Consider the following 14,708-nt stretch of genomic DNA (forward strand, 5'->3'; position numbering starts at 1 on the left):
TGATTTGGAAGATTGTTACCGTGAATTTCTTCTATTTCATTAAATTTTTATGTTTTAAGTAGTAAATACAATATAGACATTGACTGCTCTATATTTTATAGATACAAAGTAGGTTATGTCAAGTTGTAATTCTAGCATATTTAATAGGCATTGTTTCAGTGATTAAAAGTTACTTATCTGCAGACTATTACAGTTGCAATCTATATTTTTTTATTCTCTGTCAAATGCTGGATGTTCTTACAGAAAAATACAAAGCTTTTATGTAATGTTGCTCAAGTGCAAGGAGGTTCTGAGCAAGTATAGTGGCTTTTCATGCCCATTTAGTTGGCTCTCCTTTGTAATGGTAGGATTCTGCAACCCTGTGAAAGTATGCTAGTTTGTTGGTCTCCTCCACATTGGAAAGGTTTTGGGAATAAAAAGCATTTATCAGTGTCGTCAGGACGGAAGACTCCCTATTTGAAACCTCTGAACCTTCTCTGGTCCTTCTTCCGTGCCTTTGATCCTTTCCCTGCCTCTTCAACACATACACTGATCTCTCAGGCCAGAGGGGATAGATAATGGGCTCTCCCCTGGCAGAATCCGGCAGTGCTGAATATTCCTCATCCCCCGGGCTTGCACTTTATGGGAAATAATGCCGCGGCTACGCCAACAACTTCATTGGTTACGACGATGCAGAACGTTGGGGGTAGTTTTGCTGCAAACGCAGGGATGCCAGCAGCAGCAGCCCAGTCTCTCCTTACAAGATTGGTGACGTCACGCACCAACATGGCAGATGCGATGGCGTCACAGCCTACTGCTTCTCAGTCTTCTTCGCTGCCTCTGGACTCAAATACGCTTTCTGACTCGGTAGTACACACTGTAATGAAGAAATTACAGGACCTAGAGGAGAAAATTAATAAGAAAGACAAAAAGAAAAGGCGTGATTCGTCTACTTCTTTGTCTTCTTCCTCTAGCTCGGCATCATCGCTATGTTCGATGACGTCACAACGTATACCAGTCAAGCGTTGGAGGATACAGGATTTTGCGAATGATCCTCGGGCCAAGAGGAGAAGAGTGAATTCTTCATCTTTGGGCCAGAACGGTCACATCCCAGTCAGCAAGAAAGGCAAGAAGTCAGTGGCTGGTAAGCTCAAAGCTAGAGGACAAAGCCGTTTACAAGAGTCCGAACGAGCGAGTGAGTCGACGGCCGATGGGATAATGGCAGACGCAGAGTTGCCAGTAGAGACTATAAAGAGTCAAAGAAAATCTAGTGTCGTTGGCAAAATCAGCATTGGGGGCTAAAAGTGCAGGAAAGGATAGAGCACAGATACCAGTTTCGCCTGCAAGACCTTTTAAAATACAGAGAAAAGATGATAAGGCTCCTATTAAAAGGTCGAAGAATAGCGAGTTGGCAACCTCGTCTGATACATTGGTGGAATGCGTTGTCCGCCTAGGTGAAGGATCAAGGCCGAATTCTGCGACGGTCAGAGACGATATTAATCGTCATGGAGAGGAAGTGAGCTCGGTTTTGAGAGAACCTTCATCTTGGAGGTATAGGCGAGATTCTCGCTCTAGATCCGCGAGCAGAGAAGGAGTGAGGCAGTCTCGTTCTCCTGCTGACTGTTCGGGATTGAGCCGTTGGCGGTCAGCAGAGATCAAAGAGGCCATGGCCGTAGGGGCAGACGGACGTTTGTCAAGGGATAGGAGTGAGATAGCGTCTCCTTTGGCTGAGCACAGTACAGTACGCTAGAACTGGAGGAAGGAGAGAACCAAAAGTTTCTGGCTTTGTATGCCGAGGTGAGTGATTTGATTCGTCAATTCAATAACCTGTCGGAGAGAATGGAAACACCTGCCAGTATGCTTCCTCCGGGATTGACATGGCATTTGGTGTGAAAAAGGATACCAAGGTGTCGTATTAATTGCCTTGTTCAAATCATGCGGAGTCCGTTTTACAACACGTAAATGCACGGATTGCCAGAATGGATAATTCCTTAAGATCAAATAAATCATTTAAGTTTATCCCTCCTCCAATGATGAAACATAGAAAATATTATATGACACCGACGGTTCCTTTACTGTCTAGACAAATTAACCCAATGTGGTAAGGTTAAGGCCTGGATTAACCTTAGATCAAGTGCCCTTCGATGACTTGCCAAGAGGCTACTACATTAGAAGTAACAGCTTCATCTGTCTTTCAGACTGCTTCTTGGCTGGATCTTTGGTCGACAGCAGTTGCGAAGATTGCATCCTCAGAAGTGACGAGGAAGGTAGTGGATGAATCAATGTTCATTAAATTACTACAATCGAGTCCAAAGCAATTGTGTACTTGACAAATTTAAGTGCCAATGTTTGGGCAAATATTCTGTTAATGAGGAGGGATGCAGCTTTGGCTAGACTAAGTTGCACTGTTGATTTGGATTCCCTGCTAGCAATGAGGAATGGGAATATCTTAGAGTCACAATTGCTGTTGCCAGAGGCCATACTAGAAGAGGCTATAGATAGAAGAAGGATGGACACTAACGATAGATTGGTACAGCAGGCAGTTAGGAAAACATCTAGCAGTCAGGCTAATCCTATGGAGGTAAGGCAGCAGCAAATACCTCGGAAGAAGCCAGTGAGGCATAACATCCCTAATAGAGCAACAAGACCCCCTTCCCCAAAGAAGTTAACTCGTTGGCCCTTTCACAATAGAAATAACGGAGGAAGGGGGATTAGGGGAAGAGGAAGGGGCTCAAGACGATAGGATAGGCGCCTCTCATCACTCAGCCACACCAGTGGGGGTTTGCCTGGCAAATCACTGGAAGGTGTGGCAGGAACTGAGAGCAGAGCAGTGGGTGGTGGATGTTCTCAGAGTCGGGTATATGATTCCGTCAAAGTATCCCCACCCCTGACAGAACAGCCATTGCCTCACCTCGCTTATGCTCAAGAACCTCAGAAGGCTTTTATTCTGCAAGAGGAAGTGAAGAAGATGATGGAAAAAGGGGCTCTGGAACAAGTATCCATTCTGTCAAAGGGGTTTTACAGCAGGATTTTCCTTGTACCCAAAGCCAGTGGGGACTGGAGGACAGTAATAGACCTGTCAACTTTGAATCTGTTTATAAGAAAAACCAGATTCAAAATGGAAATTCCAAAGACGGTTCTACAAGCAGTCAGGATCAAGGACTTTATGCTGACAATCGACTTGAAAAACGCATACTTTCAGATCCCAGTACATCGGTCTTCCAGGAAATTTCTCCGCTTCAGTCTTGCAGAGAAATTTTTCGAGTTCAAAGTTCTGTGCTTCGGATTGACAACATCTCAAGTTTTTACAAGATTGTTTCCTCTCGTGTCGACATGGGCGCATGCTCAGGTGATCAGGCTAATAAGATATCTAGACGATTGGCTGGCGATAGTTAAGTCCAGAGAGAAATTACTCAGGGACAGGGCGACCCTTCTACGGTTTTGTCACAGCTTAAGCATTGTGATTAATCAGAAGTCACAGTTGGATCCAAGTCAACGGCTGGTGTATCTGGGAATGGTTATAGACACAATAAAAGCCAAAGTATTCCCGACAGACCAGAGAGTAGAGAAATGCAAACAAGTGGTGAATGGCTTTCTTGAAAAACAAACACAGCCAGCAAAACAGTGGCAGGTAGTATTGGGAGTTCTAACTTCCTTGGAGAAGCTAGTACCACAAGGGAGGTTACACCTTCGATCTCTACAATGGAGGATGAAGGAGTTCTGGTCACCAATAATAGATCACCCGTACGAGCAGATTCCCTTGTCGGCAGAAGTGAGGAAAGACTTGCTGTGGTGGGGGAAGGACAGCAATCTGACAGTGGGTTTTCCCCTTCAGCAACCATCCCCGGATCTCCTGCTGTTCTCAGATGCGTCACTAGAAGGTTGGGGAGCGCATATGGAGGAGCTGATGGTTTCAGCTCCTCCATATCCTCCCCATATAAACGTGCTGTTAAAAGCGGCATTTCTAGCAGTACAGGAATTCCGGGAGAGGGTGCAGGGGCATTCAGTGGTTTTGATGTCAGACAACGCCACAGTAGTAGCTTACATAAACAAACAAGGAGGTCTAGTGTCTCGACAGTTACGTGATAACAGTTCAACTTCATCAGTGGGCTGCAGAGAAAGTAGTAGACATCAGGGCCAGATGTATTCCAGGAAAAAGATACATAGTGGCTGACAAGTTGAGCCGCAGGGATCAGATCCTGGGAATGGAGTGGTCCTTGCACCAACAAGTAGTGGACAGAAAGCTCATGTTGTGGGAAAGGCCGATCGTAGACCTGTTCGCAACCAGGTACAACAAAAAGTTGGGAGTGTATTGTTCGGTAGTCCCGAACGTTGAGGCAGTAGCAGAAGATGCACTACAACACCCATGGGACAATCTGGACGTCTACACATTTCCTCCATTTTGTCTAGTCCGTCAGGTTCTGAACAGGGTAATGCAGTCTCAGAACCTCAGAATGACTCTGGTAGCTCCGTTATGGCCAAAGGCAGATGGTTTTCGGACCTCTTGGAACTCCTGATAGATGTGCAGAGAGAGTTACCCCCATGGAACAACCTGCTATGTCAGCCGCACGTGGAGAGGTACCACCGGTCAGTGAAGTCCCTATCACTTCACGGGTGGAGACTGTTGAGTATCTCTTGCGAGCGAGAGGGTTTTCGCAAAAAGCAGCAGCGCAGATGGCAGGAAATATCAGAAAGTCATTGGCAGCAGTTTACCAAGGAAAATGGTCACCATACTGTGATTGGTGCCATAGAGGGAACCTGTCTCCACTCGGTACCACTATTCAGCAATTAGCAGACTTTCTGATATATCTCAGGACAGAAAGGCATATGTCTGTATCTGCGGTGAAGGGGTACAGGGCTGCTCTAGCCTCGGTCTTACGCATGAAAGGCGTGGACATTTCATCTAAATGGGAATTGGCCATGTTGATGAAGAGCTTTGAGCCGTCATGTTCACCAAAGGAACTGAAAGCCACAGATTGGGATTTGACCATGGTATTGAGTAGTCTGACAAAACCCCCCTACGAACCACTAAGGCAGTCCACAGATAGGAGCCTGTCATATATTCGATTGGAGGTCAACATCAGGTCTATATATGGTAGTAATCCCTGGTCTTAATATTAAATATCAAGGGAGGAGATAGAATTTGAAAAATGGCTATTTTCGGGATAAATCGCCCTGGCGTCACAAAACCGAAGGTCAGAGGCGAAAATCATGTGTGATTTGGAGATGTCCCAAGTCACCTTATTAAGTGGTATGAATATCAAAGTCCTGTCCTTAAAGAATGGAATTACCCGGCCGGCCCCCTTAAGGAGCACAAGGCACCTCAGGCCGGGGTGCAGGAGGTTGTTCGTAAGTATACAGGACTGAACAAAAAGGAAGTGTCCAGGAATAAAATATCGTTTTGGCTAAGAGAAACATCAGGAATGCCTACATGATAGAAGACAGGGGGTCAAATAGCCAGGAGAGGGCTAGGGCTCATGACATTAGAGGCTTGAGTGCTTCTTTGGCATTCAAGAATACGTCTGTGGAGAGAATTCTGAAAGCTGGTGTTTGGAAACATCAAACGACTTTCACTTCCTTTTATTTAAAAGACGTTGCCCATAGATCCTTGGATACCTTTTCCTTGGGTCCAGTGGTGGTGGCCCAGCAAGTGGTATAGCTCATCCAGTACCCCTGGCAGGTCAGTTTGTGTCTAGTCTAAGATGAAGGTATGAAAGTAGAATGAATGGGATGACTGGTCTTTTTTCTTTACTACTTTCTTTCTACTCCTTTACCTACGGGCAGTATGAAGGAGAGTACCATCATGAGCTGGAACGGACTAGATGCAGGTGAGGTGGTCAGCCATACTGTAAAGTTATGTTAGAGTATAGTATACTTTTCAGTAGCAACACACCCCTCTCAGTAATAAGGAAGGGAGGGGTGATGGTAGATCTAGATACAAGGGACAAGAGTGGTATATGAGAATGAAGGGACCTCTATTTTCCCATCGTTTATAAACCATGGCATGATACCAGCACCCAGTGAGGGAAACCAATAGATTTCCTTATATCTTTGGTTCAAGAGTTTATAGTCCATTCTCTTAGAATACTCCTAATATTTGGAAATGGATATAGGTGGCAAACTCCCAGTCAGTTAGAGACTTACCTCCCTCCAATAAGTAAGTTTATCCTAATGTTAAGACCAAAGGTTTGTTTCATATATGAACAAATGATGAATTTGTAACTAATTTGTATTTTTCATAACTAACAAACCTGAGGTCTTTACAAAGATTTACTTCTTCTCGGTCTTGATGGGCAAGAGAACTGCCTGGATGTTAGGCAGGACACCTCCCTGGGCGATGGTCACGCCAGACAGCAACTTGTTGAGTTCGTCTATGCGAATGGCCAGCTGCAAGTGACGGGGGATGATCCTGGTCTTCTTGTTATCACGGGCAGCATTGCCGGCCAACTCGAGGACCTCGGCAGCCAAGTACTCCATGACTGCAGCCAGGTAGACTGGAGCTCCTGCTCCTACACGTTCAGCATAGTTGCCCTTGCGCAACAGACGGTGGATACGTCCCACAGGAAACTGAAAGCCAGCTCTGCTGCTGCGGAACTTTGACTTTCCCTTGACTTTGCCGCGACCGGGTATAGATGCCAATAGTCCCTGGATTGCACAAGTTTAATTTTAATTCTACCAGTTTCCAGCTTGGCGCTAGTAAGTCCTAACTGTTAAGACCTCAGTTTTGTTAGTTATGAAAAATACAAATTTGTCATATTAGCATCTCTTTCATGAGAGAATCCTGCTTTTACCCTGGGGTTTCTGTTAAAATCGGAGGTTTTTTCTCTCCCTCTCTAAGGCAGAGTTGAAACTCGAGATACTTATTGTTAACTTGATCTTGGGAGAACTAACTACCGGTCCCTTAGGGGATACTATTGACAAGATTGGGTTGACTAATTTTCCTGTACCATTTTAGTCTTACCTAACAAGATCTCTGGAACTCTGAACCTGTTCGCCAAATGGCAAACCGTTCAATCACTGGTGTTCTTCAAAGCTCAAAAACTTCCCATGTGCAAGTTGTAGGGACCATTCTGTCCCTACTATCTGTGCTGGTTGACCAAAACATTGCTCCTGCCTGGAATGTACCTATTTGACAGCTCAGTGGTGTGGCATACCTCCCACTTGTGCATCTGCTTCACTAACTGAAGCCACAGCTTTCATGGTGTCGCCTTGTTGAACACAGGTGCTTAAACTATTTGCCATTTGGCTAAACATTAAGCTCTCATTGTTCTGGTCTTCAGTACTATATCCTTGGGTGGCCCAGAAGCATACCTCCCAACATATCCCTGGGACAATTTTCCTCTTTGAAACACAGACTGATCAACAGTGTCTTTATTACCCTGGGGCTCAGGTGACTGAGAGCTCTCAATAATGATCCTCATAACTCTCTAACTTGTTGCAGAGTGGTTTCCCCCATCTGCTGCCTTGCATAGCAAGTACCCAGAGAGATTCCCCATAGCCCATTCTCCTATAGTAGTATGTTGCTTTGCTCTCCTTTCCCCAAGCCGGTTTTTTTTATTGAAGCCTGTACATTGTTTCATTTATTCAGCCTAGAAGTTCTAGGGACATCAACGCTTTTAGATGGCCTTCCTTGTTTTCCATGTTGACCTGCCTTGGAACAGATGCAAATTGCAGTGGATGTGCCTTTTTCTTCTGCTGTGTCGTTGCTTGTGTTATGAGTTACTGGTCCATCTCCAAAGGGGATAATGCCCCTTCAGGAAGAGAGGGCCTTTTGTTATATTGAAGATAATTTGAAAACATCTGACTGACATTTATGTTTTATGTATCTTTCTTTTTATCTTCTTACACATTTTCTGGGAATGTAGTAGTCTTACAGGATGTTTGAGAAGTAGGGGTTCATGTTGCAGACAAAAGTTTCTATGGTAAGATTTGGGTGTCTAGCATAGGAGTACATTCCCACACTTCTTCAACACTAATTCTAATGGCATACAATTGCGATCTTCACATCTGCTTGCAGGGCCAGTCATGATTGTCGTCAGTCTCTTTCTGTCCTTCTGGTGAAAGTGGGGCATGGGTTGTACGGCTCACTCGCATCTTTCCCTCCATCCTCACATGAATGATTCTTTTTCCCTTTTTCAGGACAGATCTCATCTTTCCTGAGGGGGAGAGAGCATATTATGTTTCTTTACAGGCTCTTCAGTTGTCAGCCCTGCTTCTCGTTTGGGAGTTTGGCAGCGGCAACATTCTCTCAGAATTTGGGAGCCCCTCTAATTCGCTTCCCTCTGACAGAGATGCTACTTCACTCATTTTTTATTTGTGCAGTCAATACTGTTGGTAGTGTGTTCCTTGCTGTTATCGGAGCCCCTTGCTTGCCGACAATAATCATCATGCAGCTATATTAACCTACAGACTGCTTTGAATATCGTCTATGATGTTCGACTTGGTACCATTTTATCTTATGATATAATCGTACTACTGTTTTGTTTTAATCTTTTTCTGCATTACACACAGTGTTCTCCCTCTTTCTGTAACAGTAATCTGCTGTGTGACATCACAAATGAGCCTGTGATGTCATGGCTTCTGCTGACTGCATAAATTGATGTTGCTGTGTTTGTGAGGGGTGATCTCTCTTCCTATTTCTTCAACACTGGATTTTCTTAGAAATTCTTCGCCATTCGTCATGTGTACGTGCCCTGGGGAGGCTCTCTGGTACTGTAGGAGGTAGCAGAAGGCCTTTTCTGCCGTCTTCGCTGTCACTGAGAACCTTGACTTGGGCTACCAGTCTGAATGCTGAGGTGTCATTCTGAACACATCTCTGCTTGTGACGTCCACTTTGGTGACTTCTCTCCTCGGCCTGTTGCAGTGACTTGACTTCCATCATTGACCATGATGCCATTGCAGTCAGTTGTCAACCCATCAGAAGTGTTCTTCCAAGGGTTGGTTGATTGGATGGACTCTGTGTTTGGTAGGGGGTGTCCCAGAGTTTCTAGCAGGAGACATGGTAGGGCAAGACATCCGTTGCCTTTTCCTCCCCCTCCCCTCCCGTTGGGGAATTCGAGTCTTGTGGCGTCTTCTGAGAGTGAGAGAGGTGTTTCTCCATCTTCCCAGTACGGACGTGACTCTCCCCTTCAAGTACGTGAACGTGTTCCTGTACGTGGGGCGTCTTTTTTTCAAGAGCATGAAAGGTGTTTCTACATCTTCCCAGTCCGTGTTGATCTTCACTCGCTTCAGTTCTCAGGCTGGTTCTTCATCCCCTCGACCACCATTATCTCGTTCTACCTGCGGGACATTGCCCGCAGATCCCTAGACTTCTCGGACCTGTGGTGGCTGCTCAACAGGTTTTATAGTCGCCCAGTTTCTTTCAAACAGAAGGACATCTTGTCTAAGGTACTTGGAGGATGTAATGCTGAAGTTGAATGGTAAAGTTACAGTCTTTCTTCTTTCTCCCTCCCTTAGCAAAGCAGCAGCATCTTAAAACAAGGACATGCTGGTTGTATACCTAGGAGAATAAATTTTAAATTTTTTATTATATTCATGGATTAAATATTTTTCTTTTGATTTTTTTTTCAGGAGCAGTCTTGGGGGCATAGTCAGGAGTTAGGGAAGCAAAAAGCTTTCATCAGAGAAATGCACCTAATGAAGTTGAACAGAAATGCTAAACCCAGTGTCACAATTGAAGAACGATACGACATGCTACGAAATAATGACGTATGGGACTAAAGCTACTTGTTTTTTCATGTATCATATGTATTAAAGTAGGTTAATAAATAATTACAAATATTTATCCTTATATTTCAATTCTCAAATCTGATTTTATTATACATATTTAAATACACAACCATGATGAATGTCAAACTCAATTAAATACACAACCATGATGAATGTCAAACTCAAAAGTACACTAATGGAAGCCAGTTTCTTGTTTATTGGATTAAACCTCATATAAGGCACTAACTGGAAGACAAAGCAGCATAATCCTTTATGTATTAGTAAGAAACAATATTTGTAAAAACAAAAGCATGGAACCAATACGGAATGTAGTTTTCACGTTGCCTTATGATTAGCAACTTTAACTTTTATTTTAATTAAATAAATACTTTTAACATTGTTAAAAGAAGTAACTGAAATAATGAATACATTCCATAACTAATAGCTGTCAAGTTGTGATCCTTAAAATCATAGGTAAATTTTTACCCCAAAATTTTAAGAGAAAAACCCAAACAGCTCTTCAATGTTGAAGTTAAGGGGCAGATATCTTAATTATTGTTAAGTAGTTAAGACCATAATGAAGACTACTGTACTACAGCTGTACTGTACACCAACCTCCCTTAGTGCCCCCGTAATTCCAATACCTGTCTACCAAGTGAAACTTTATAAAAGTTAATTTAATTATACTTTCTAATGACAAGTACTGAAATTCATATAATGACTACCGACTACAAAATGAAAACCTTTGAACTGGATGTGGTGTATTAATTTCAAATGTACAAGAGAGAGAGAAATATAATTCATCTACATTGTAAAATACATGTTAAGTGCTTTTTGAGTTTTCAAAATTATGAAAGCACTGTCTCTCCTAACTAAAAAAAGTCCCATTTATCAGTATGCATATAGTAACTTCATGATATTATGTAAGCAATAAGACTGACTTCCAAAATGAATGTTATGTCCTAAAGGTTTTTCTTTTGTTTTATGTTAAAAAAAATCTCTATAGTCATAAAACTTAATGGGAAACAGTACACTGTTTTGCAAAAATATGTGACTACTTGTGGCATGCCACAAGTTTTGGTGTTAAACTGATATATAATGGTACAAGGGGCTCTGTTGGAAGTAAAAATAGAAAATCTATGTTTTCTGCATAACAATGAACTCTGTTATCTTTTAATGTTTTCTGCATAACAATGGACTCTGTTATCTTTTAATGTTTTCTGCATAACAATGGGCTCTTATCATTTAACTTCATGAACTACAATCCATAAAATTACCACACATGGCCAAGGCACAGAAAGATGTCCAAAATTAAGCATTTTGTCAGCGAAGTTTATTTATGATGAAGTTGATGTACCCAAATAGCCAAATTTTTCTACCATCAATGAGCCACTGCATTAAAAGATGCAAATATCAATTGTGGCCACTACGGAATGATTTACCAAAATTTTTAAACTATCATTTACCATGGAAAATTTCAGAAATTCTTTGTGCTTTAATTATTAGCACCAAGTCATTAAAGGGATGATATGAAACCTTTGTGCTTTAATTATCAGCACCATGTCATTAAAGGGATGATATGAAACCTTCGTTAAAGTAGACCCCTTTTAATCTATATCTGATGAATTTCAAGGACTGTTTGATCAAGTACACAGGAACTTGCACATGACAAATTACCCCTATACGTACTTGATAATATTCAACATAAAAATGTAAAAATCCACAAGAAAAAACAATTATCGTAGGTTCAGAGTTAGTATCAACATTATAAGCAACAACTACAGCAAAATACTACATTACCACCAAGAAGTAAATTTAAAATCACATTCACGTGTAACTTAAAATACGTAAGTTCAAAGATATGTGATTATCTTAGATAAAACTACAATTAATAACAACATTCTTCCCAATAGCACCTTGTTTAATGATATCAGAGACTTTAAAGCCTCATCGAGCACCATGAGTAAAACCCCAAAATAAGGTCCTAAAGTTATTAGTGTCATCAACCCTACTACTGCTTGTTTACTAGAATACTGTGGCGCATAGGGAAATTGTACTGTTAATTATTCAGAAAGGTCCACCTAGTGCAGGCAGATGATTCTGAAGGTACTTATGGACCCTGGGCCAGATTTCATTAGATTCTGTCCCACAAAATACCTGTAAGATTCCTAATTCTTCGTAGAAGTCTTTCAGAGGCTTTGTACTGCTTTCATATAAATCTAGTCGCTGCCTTATTGATTCTGGTTTGTCATCTTCTCGCTGCACCAGGTCTTCACCAGTCACATCATCTTTTCCCTAAAGAGAAAACTATCTTCAGAAAGATATTTGATGTGAGTAAAAGAAGCTCTTGTCTAGGCAAACCAGCTTTTATGGTAATTCTACAAAGAGGTTAAGTGGCTTATTTTGTGTTTTTCATTTTGAAAATCACTAAAATAACACAAAAATTACTGATTGACATAGAAATAGGTGGAAACCTACATAAAAAAAGCAATCATAATTAAGGAACATTGAGGCAACCTCATTTATCTACAGTAATGATTATGAAGGCTGACATGGAAAGCAGGTTTTTTTGGGTGGGAGTGAACTAGAAAACTTACCTAATCACATCAAGAGTGAACATCCTTACCTAGTTTGAAGCCCCACCAAACCTAGCCTAAGGCTCTGCAAATTCAAATAACAATTGTGTCTTAACCTAACCTATTGATGCTCAATTCAAAAGGGGTTGCATTCTAAACTACTAGACCTAACCTAACACCTAACCTAGGGGACTAACAATTCAAACAGGGCTACATCTTAACCTACCAAAAATAAGCTAACCCAGGTGGGTGGGAGGTATTATTTGCAAGCCAAGGTTTGCCGTTTATACATTTGACACCCCCCTCCCTCTTTTAATATTATTCATCATCATTGTAATTTACAACATACACTAAAGAACAGTCTAATACACCAAAATTAATGGCCAAATTACATCTGAAGTGAAAAATAAAACAAATGTCTAAACAATACGCATAATACCGACACAAAAATTTTGGCTACAAACCCAATGAAACCAAAAATATTACCTTATTTGATAGATAAAAGGGGATTGTTCAATGATCCTTAATTATTAGTCTATATTTTATGTAGGTTTATTCCTATTTTTATATAAATAATTTAGCAATTTTCATAATAAGAAAAATACAAAATGATCACTGCTACTGCATTATGCTTCCATGATGAATCACTGAACATACTCAAATGACTGGCAGTAAAATGGCAAAGGTATACCAAAAGGTCCAACAATTTTTTTCATTAAAGTAGATGCATCAATATTGTGGGAACTCGTTAGATATATACATATAAAAAAAACTTACAGAAACACTCCCATGCAAGTTGGGCTAAATTAAGTCACCCAAGGGAGACGTCGCATAGAAACCGACATACTACAAACAAATGGGAGCTCAATCTGAGTGCCATAGAAACAACAATGAACTGCATAATTTCAAGAGCATCATTAAGAGATACCTAATTAATCATCAAATTTCTCAGTAATTATTACAAGTTCTCAAATTACAGTTATCTCGCCTGTCCTGCATTACATATGTACACCCTTTTCAATATTTTCCATTTAAAAAACTATTGATACACGATATCTCCATGCACAGGTCTTCTGTAAAATTACCATTTTTATGATGAACTTATGGACATTTGACCATAATTACAACTTTTTTTGCATAGTGAGGAATCATTTGATTGTAAAGCAGTTTACTTGACATTACTGGTTACCATTGTTTGACATTAGTACTCCTCATCATTGTTTTTTTTAAGTTACTTTTCCTTTACAAGGCTCAATGCAAAATTCCACTCCTTTCTATATTGTACAATTTCCACCCATATGGTGAAAGTCCCTTCTCCATGAATTCTGGGCATTGTTACCAATCTCCATCTTGCTACTTCATTACATACTGACTTCTCAGATCAATTGCTCTTTCACTTTAACCACATAAATTTTCTATCATTTCTCAGTCACTGGACTTCACATCTCTCACCAACTTCCTCACTTTTAGTATGATCTTCCCAGCACACCATGATTTTCTGCATTTTGTAATTACACAAGTACATAAACCCACTAATGTATGTATTATAAAACCGAATTAAATTCGTCAACATCCAAGAAAACCAACACAGTACCTATATACTGCACATTAGAACACTGATGCAAAGACTGATGGAATGGACAAATACAAAAATTGGAGCTTAACCATACAGGTGTCACTGACCTGTTTCTTGGCAAGAGAAGATTACAGGGAGAACTGACAAATCCCATACCCAATGAAGATTTGGACCCATCAATGTATATTGCACCTTGTGGATCCTATGTTCTAGACCTACTAATTATCATACCGTACTTTGTTTTGTTTGGGTTTATCATCCCCTGTTAATTGCACCATACAGTAACTTTAGCTATATGTACATACCTCTGTTGAGAGGTTCAGCAACCAACAGGTCTATATCCAGAATATGGAATCAATACAAAAAAGGTAGCATCATCTGCTTTAACAAATAGCTTCTTTAGAAAGGCCAAACTACACAGGGTAAATCATCCAGGACTATGGGAATCACAATACAAAAAAGGTAGCTAGCATACACGCTTAAACAAATAGCTTCTTTAGAAAGGCCAAACTACACAGGGTATTGCACATGCAATATAAAAATTTATGGGATAACAAAACTGCCCTAGGGAATCCTGCAGGTTAAATTCCTGTAGTTGCTCTAGTGCTGATCAACAACTACCTTCTGACAATAGTTAAAATCATTATCATCATTGTGATAATTTATTTTCAAGCATTCGTGCTGAAGAGACTTCATATAAAAGCTTTTTTGTTTGTAAAGAGAGAGAGAGAGCTAATCTGAAATTCAGCATCTTTTTTAAATTGAAAGTATAAAACCCCATAATAACAAAGAAATAGAACAAATGACAGAACACAATAAGTGGTTGTATAATCTTTTCCAGGGATACATGAATTAAGAAGTTGAGACAG

At 40.9% G+C, this 14,708-nt stretch overlaps 2 protein-coding genes across 3 annotated transcripts in view; one reads left to right on the forward strand and one right to left on the reverse strand.

The window, feature by feature from the left end:
- LOC135208627 (large ribosomal subunit protein mL63-like) overlaps positions 1–9,763 on the forward strand; it is an 18,468-nt gene extending 8,705 nt beyond the window's left edge. The window contains exon 3 of the mRNA XM_064241010.1: positions 9,550–9,763. Within this exon, the coding sequence (XP_064097080.1) occupies positions 9,550–9,699 (150 nt within the window). The 3' untranslated portion in view covers positions 9,700–9,763. The remainder of the gene's footprint in view (positions 1–9,549) is intronic.
- Positions 9,756–14,708, reverse strand: part of LOC135208625 (GTP:AMP phosphotransferase AK3, mitochondrial-like) — a 39,471-nt gene continuing 34,518 nt past the window's right edge. For both annotated transcript variants that reach the window (XM_064241008.1, XM_064241007.1), the window contains one exon: positions 9,756–11,982. In XM_064241008.1, coding sequence (XP_064097078.1) covers positions 11,755–11,982 — 228 coding nt within the window. In that variant the 3' untranslated portion in view covers positions 9,756–11,754. The remainder of the gene's footprint in view (positions 11,983–14,708) is intronic.

Source organism: Macrobrachium nipponense, chromosome 35, assembly GCF_015104395.2.
Source record: "Macrobrachium nipponense isolate FS-2020 chromosome 35, ASM1510439v2, whole genome shotgun sequence".
In the NCBI taxonomy this organism is placed as follows: Eukaryota; Metazoa; Arthropoda; class Malacostraca; order Decapoda; family Palaemonidae; genus Macrobrachium; species Macrobrachium nipponense.